A 6000-nucleotide genomic window follows, 5' to 3' on the forward strand; every position below is an offset into this window, starting at 1 on the left:
TGGCTTCTGTTATTATTGCAGGAGTGGATTTATAAATCTTGACAAGCCAGCAAATCCTTCATCCCATGAGGTACATTTCTTGATTTTTGGTTTTGTTTTTTAAACTTCCTTATATTTTTCACTTAGGATGGTGGTACCATTATAAAATTTTTAGCTCTTTGGCATTACAAAATGTTTCTAGCACTATTGCTGCTCTTAGGTTTACAGTATGTTGTTTATTGCCTATTATAGCTCCACACTCGTCTGTAAGTCTGCATTTGAGCCGGTGGCCCATAAAGCCAGACCTTATCCCAACTATCATAATATGAAGTGACTAAGAATATTTTTCTCCTCACCCCTCTACCCGAGGAAGGGATGCTAGTCCATCACAGGGTTACCCCTAGCAAGCATTAACTTTGCTGAAAAAAATTATACACCTGTGTGGAAAGGGCACTATGAGAGTAAAGTGTCTTGCCCAAGAACTCAACAGGGATGACCCTGGCCAGGGCTTGAATCTGGACCACTTAATCCAAAGTCCTGCACACTAACCAGGGCCGTAGCCAGCAAGAGGCAAGAAGATTTTAATCCAAAATTAAAAGTTGAAACAGATTGATTTTTCTGAAGAAATAGGATTACAGAGCTTCTAGATTTCTTGGAAGGCATGCCCCCAGACCCCTCAAGTGGCCCATGCCTTTGGCACTCATATTTTTTGCCTCGTCTATGTCAAAAGTCTGGCTACGGCCCTGCTAACCATTAGGCCACCACACCTCCCACTTGTTCTTAGTGTATTATCATTTTTTCTCTGACCAGGTGGTGGCATGGATCAGAAGAATTCTTCGCGTTGAGAAGACAGGTCACAGTGGTACTCTTGACCCAAAGGTGACAGGTTGCCTCATTGTGTGCATTGAAAGAGCAACAAGACTTGTCAAGTCACAACAGGGTGCAGGTATACAAAGAGTTGCTCCATAATTTGTTCTCAAGTGTATTCCGTGCCCCTTAAATCAGAGAAATCCACAGGGATGTAGCCAAGAAAACACCAAGTCCTTTCATCAACAAGCAAAGCTGGCTTTTCTGGCCTTGGCAGCTCTAAACGTTTACCTAAGTCTTTGTTTTCATGCAAAAATTCAGCCGAATTTAAGTTCTCTTTCAGCCAGTGAAATTAGCTGGCAGCTGGCCCTTAGTTACAACCCTGCATCCATTTTCAATTAAGACATGTGTACCTAGAGATCAGTTGTCATTAATGAGTAATGAAAGGTTAACACTCTGGTACTGGCTTGCCTTTGTAGGAAAAGAGTATGTGTGTATTGTTAGACTCCATGAGGCTATTGAAAAGGAAGCAGAATTAGCCAAGGTCAGTACTAGTATACATGTATTTTATTATCTTGTCAACTTTTAATCTGCATACCTTGTTTTCTTCACTCTTGTTCACAAGACCTCTGAGATCTCTGGCCAAAGAATTTTTATACTTGTGATATACTACAGAGATTAACGTACAGTACTGTCTCTGTTTAGTCACATTTTGTAGATTAGATTATCAGGTACATTTTATCACACAAACTGAGGGAAACACACAGTTGATTATCTAGGATTTGGTGGCATTACATCTGTTTTGTTTTGTTTTTGCAGACAATAGAGATGCTGACTGGAGCCTTGTTTCAGAGGCCTCCACTGATATCTGCAGTGAAACGACAACTTAGAATAAGAACAATATACGAAAGCAAGCTAATTGAGTATGATGCAGAGCGTCATCTTGGTTAGTACTACAATGTACATTGTACTGAATGCAAAACTTACAGCTTTAGTCAGCTGGAACATAATTTTTATATGTTGTGGTTTAACTTAATCTTTGCTTTAAACTAGTTTAATTTTTATATTGTTTTGTTGCTGAATATGATAATGAATTTGAGACAATGAAAAATAAAAATCTAGTCTGACTTTAACCATTTTATAAGTCATTTAAATGTAGCACCATGTAAATTTTGCTTAAATACAGAACAACTCTCTTTGGGGTTCTGTGGGTCTTTATTGCCTAGACCACTGTGCGTGATAACACCCAGGGAAGGGTGGGTAGGGAAAGAAAATACTTGTACAATTGTGTTACATGCGCTAGCTCACTAGAATTTCAATGATGATGGTACAGGTGGTCTGCAGCTTATATACATGGGCTTGGCTCGGCACTTCCGTAATATATATTTTATCTTGATAAACAGGTTTATCACTCACTGTATTTTTTTTCTCAGGTGTGTTTTGGGTGAGTTGTGAAGCAGGAACATATATCAGAACCCTTTGTGTTCATATTGGATTGTTAATGGGAATCGGAGCTCACATGCAGGAACTCAGGAGGGTCCGCTCAGGAATACAGTCTGAGAATGTAAGTCATGCTATGCAATGTGTGAACCTTCAAATGAAGGTTTAACTGAGTATACAAAGTTTTGGTGCTGTGTGAAGTTAACTTCCATTGTATTTGCTGATTTTTTGTTTAACTTTGGCAGGATAACATGTCTACCATGCATGATGTCCTGGATGCTCAGTGGATGTATGACAATTACAAAGATGGTAAGAAGTGTTTCTTTTTCTCAATATTAATGATGATGAGAACTGTTGTGAAGACTTTTAGTAATAATAATAAAGGCCTTAGCAGTTTTATGGAAAACAGATATTTGTTTAGGATGGATGTTTTAACATTGCAAATAAATTCTTCTTGTAGAATCTTATCTCCGCCGCTGCATCAAACCACTAGAGGCACTGTTAACATCTCATAAGCGATTGGTTGTAAAAGATAGTGCTGTAAGTACTGTATATGCATCTTGAGTATTATTTTTCAAAGAACAGTTTAGTTAAACCTGAGAATCTCTTAGAAATGATAATGCAAATCGCCCACTTAGAGACTAGCACCTTTGGTGCTCACAACTCATCTTACTATAGGAAAAAAGTTGGTGTCCAGTGCTTTCAGGAAGGAATACAGTACTTAGGAAAATTTTTGAAAACCCTAGGTAGTTTGTCAATTGTGCTACATGTATGTGTGTCACACATCATATTTATTCTGCTACAGGTCAATGCAATATGTTATGGAGCTAAACTGATGATTCCTGGTCTGTTGAGATACGAGTCTGGAATAGAAATGAATGAAGAAATAGTTATTATGACAACAAAAGGAGAAGCTATTGCTCTAGGTGAGTAGAAGTCAGTCAAACAATAGGCTTGCAGATCGGTCCACTGTGGTTGATAGCATACATGCACGTAACCAGACAATGCTTCAATGTTTCATAGTTGTGTGATTTTGTTTTCATCTTAAAGTGCCACTATGATCAAATTTTCGATTTCCATTTTTTTACATTTTCCTGTACAATAAGACTTTCTTACTTACCTTGCCAATTTTTAATCCATTGCGAACAGCAGAAGTCGTTTTATTTTAACGTTTATTTCCGATAATTTACGGCCGCCATTAAACGACCCTGTTCCAAGGCTTGGTTGCGAATAGGGAGAAAATGACGTCAAAGGCTCCAAAATACCTCACGGGAAACATGTCTTTCAAACTTAAAAAAATTGTTGTTTCTCTTAGAATCTTTATTTCAATTTGTATGAAAGTGTTTGTTATGTGGCCATGAGTTTGCCAATAGAAGACTTTTGCTCCAGATGCCAATTTGATGTTTAGAGCTCTTAACTAACGAAAATAAATAGAATTACCTGAAATACCGTAACCTAGCCCCTTTAAATTAAGGCAACCATGCCATTTAGGGAGTCAAAGAAGATTTCATTTGTTGATTCACGAGTTTTAGAATAAGAAGCTAGAGTGATCAGTGAATTGAAACAGGTTTTCTTTGTTTTTTGCAGGTATTGCCCTTATGACAACAGCAGTGATGGCAGCTTGTGATCATGGTGTCGTCGCTAAAATCAAAAGAGTTATCATGGAAAGAGACACCTACCCAAGGAAATGGGGTCTGGGCCCAAAGGTACTCGACAATACACACTTCTGGGTGTTCTGTGCAATTGCGACTGAGCTTCATTACTGAGCTTCCCATGCAATTACTTTAAAGATTCATTACTGGAGATCCTGGTGTTCACTTGATCTAAGATTCTCTATTTGGTTCCCTGTGCAATTACTTCTAAGATTCATTACTGAGCTTCCTATGTAATTGCATCGGATTCATTACTGGGTGTCCTGTGCAGTTACCGCTACATACATGTACTTGTCAAATCATTACTGGCCCTGTGTGTGCAATTGCCTCAGAGATTAATTATTAGGCTTACTGTGCAACTATGTCCTTCCATTATTTGTCCTTAACTAGCATCCAATCTTTGTGTTGTTTTCTTGTTTAACCTTTTTGTCATCATTATCATTATCATCTTGTTTTCTGACGTAGGCTCTTCAAAAGAAACAGTTGATTGCATCTGGCAAACTTGACAAACATGGCAAACCAAATGATAGCACTCCCAAGGAATGGCTTGTAGGCCATCCTGACCTCAGGTTTGTGTTACACAAAAGAAAAGAATTGTTGACGATCCTTTGAAATCTTTCTTGGATACTGTTCTAATCAACTTTTCTTTTAGTGTCCAGAAAAGCCCGATTTCAGCGAAGGACGCACCTGAGGCACCTGTGACACCCAAAGCTGAGCCTGTCCCTGGTGCTCCTGTGACACCCCAAGAAGCCGAGGATGGAAAAAAGGTAAAGTATGATATGCTGCTGTAAATTGATGGTGACGAGGGTCATTGCTTTTGAAACTTTACCTTAAAATTGTAAAATTATAGGCATGTAATGTGTGCAGAGAGTGCAATGCATAGCTGGAGGCCTTTGCACATACTGATTACCTACACTGTATGATACTAGGTAATAATGTAAAAGCTCTTTCCAAAAGCCCTCCCCTAGCACTTCAGTTTGTTTTTAGATAACATGATTTGCAATTGGTATTATGTGTGTGATGGATGGTGTTTTCACATTTTACCTCTCCTTTGAACAGAGAAAACGATCAGCCGAGGGAAGTGACGAGGAAAAGGAGACACCGGGCAAACACGAGAAAAAGAAATCCAAAAAAGACAAAAAGAAATCCAAAGAGAAAGAAAAAGAAAAAGAAAGTAGTGATGAGGTAAGTATAAACTGTGTGCTATCTACTCTTTGGAAATGTCTGACAATCACATTTACAAGAATCCCTTTATACGAACACATACATATTAAATTTGGGAGCATTCGAGGGACAGTCAGATAAGTTAGAAGCCATTTGACTCTATTTCTGATTAGACAGGAATTTGATAAAAACGGCTCTTGGTTCTTGATAGGTTAATCAATAAGAAAAACTCCAGAAATATATTTTGTTATCAGAAGCTTGATTATACAGGCGGTGAATGTTTTCTGAGTGTCTGGTAACGTATGCGGGCTTAACATGTAGCTTACGTCTTCTCACTGTTGAATTGTTTCTCTGTTGCAGGAAAAGAAAGAAAAGAAAAAGAAAAAGAAGAAGAAAAAAGAGAAAGAGAAGGAGAAAGCCAAAGAATCTGATTCAGACTCTTCTGACTAAGTTTGAGATGAAACGCTTCTCATTGACGCTGCAATGTTTTATCAGTTTTTACGCCTTGCATTAGATTGGTTTTTGATGACGACCAAAAAAACATTGTTTCTGCTCTGGGTTTCCTTTTTTCAGAACCCTGTGATCCCTCTAGAAAATTTAATCCACCAATAAGATTAAACGTGTTTTTTAACCAATCAGCATCAAGACCAAAACCAATCGTGACTTGTCATAGGCGCGTTTTCCCGTACCTTTGACCGCTTGGCACGTTTTCCCGCGCTTGTTGCACGGGTTTCTTGCATCATTTGTAGTGATTGGTCAGAGTCGTTTCTTTGTTTTTTGTTGGTTTATTTTACGAAAGTCATCTGAAAACCAGTCTTATTGTACACTGAGTGTGCGAGTTCAAATTCTGGTAATATGTCCAAGCTTGGAACAACCATTGTAATATAATGTTACACATTTTTTTATATCCATATCTCAACTGTAGATTTGCATTCTTGAATAAAATGTGAACACTAAA

General features: G+C 38.2%; 1 protein-coding gene across 3 annotated transcripts in view; it reads left to right on the forward strand.

Moving 5' to 3' along the window:
- Window positions 1–6000, forward strand: part of LOC144663407 (H/ACA ribonucleoprotein complex subunit DKC1-like) — a 75868-nt gene extending 69868 nt beyond the window's left edge. Inside the window, exons 6-18 of one of the 3 annotated variants that reach the window (XM_078524338.1) lie at window positions 22–70; window positions 790–925; window positions 1266–1330; window positions 1606–1732; window positions 2220–2350; window positions 2472–2535; window positions 2687–2766; window positions 3032–3152; window positions 3814–3932; window positions 4344–4447; window positions 4531–4645; window positions 4938–5063; window positions 5403–6000. In XM_078524338.1, coding sequence (XP_078380464.1) covers window positions 22–70; window positions 790–925; window positions 1266–1330; window positions 1606–1732; window positions 2220–2350; window positions 2472–2535; window positions 2687–2766; window positions 3032–3152; window positions 3814–3932; window positions 4344–4447; window positions 4531–4645; window positions 4938–5063; window positions 5403–5492 — 1327 coding nt within the window. In that variant the 3' untranslated portion in view covers window positions 5493–6000. Of the gene's footprint in view, window positions 1–21; window positions 71–789; window positions 926–1265; window positions 1331–1605; window positions 1733–2219; window positions 2351–2471; window positions 2536–2686; window positions 2767–3031; window positions 3153–3813; window positions 3933–4343; window positions 4448–4530; window positions 4646–4935; window positions 5068–5402 lie in introns of those variants that run through there. The other 2 variants (XM_078524337.1, XM_078524339.1) reach the window with 2 other exon arrangements.

This window comes from Oculina patagonica, chromosome 8, assembly GCF_052425735.1.
Source record: "Oculina patagonica isolate OP01 chromosome 8, crgOcupat, whole genome shotgun sequence".
Taxonomy (NCBI): Eukaryota; Metazoa; Cnidaria; class Anthozoa; order Scleractinia; family Oculinidae; genus Oculina; species Oculina patagonica.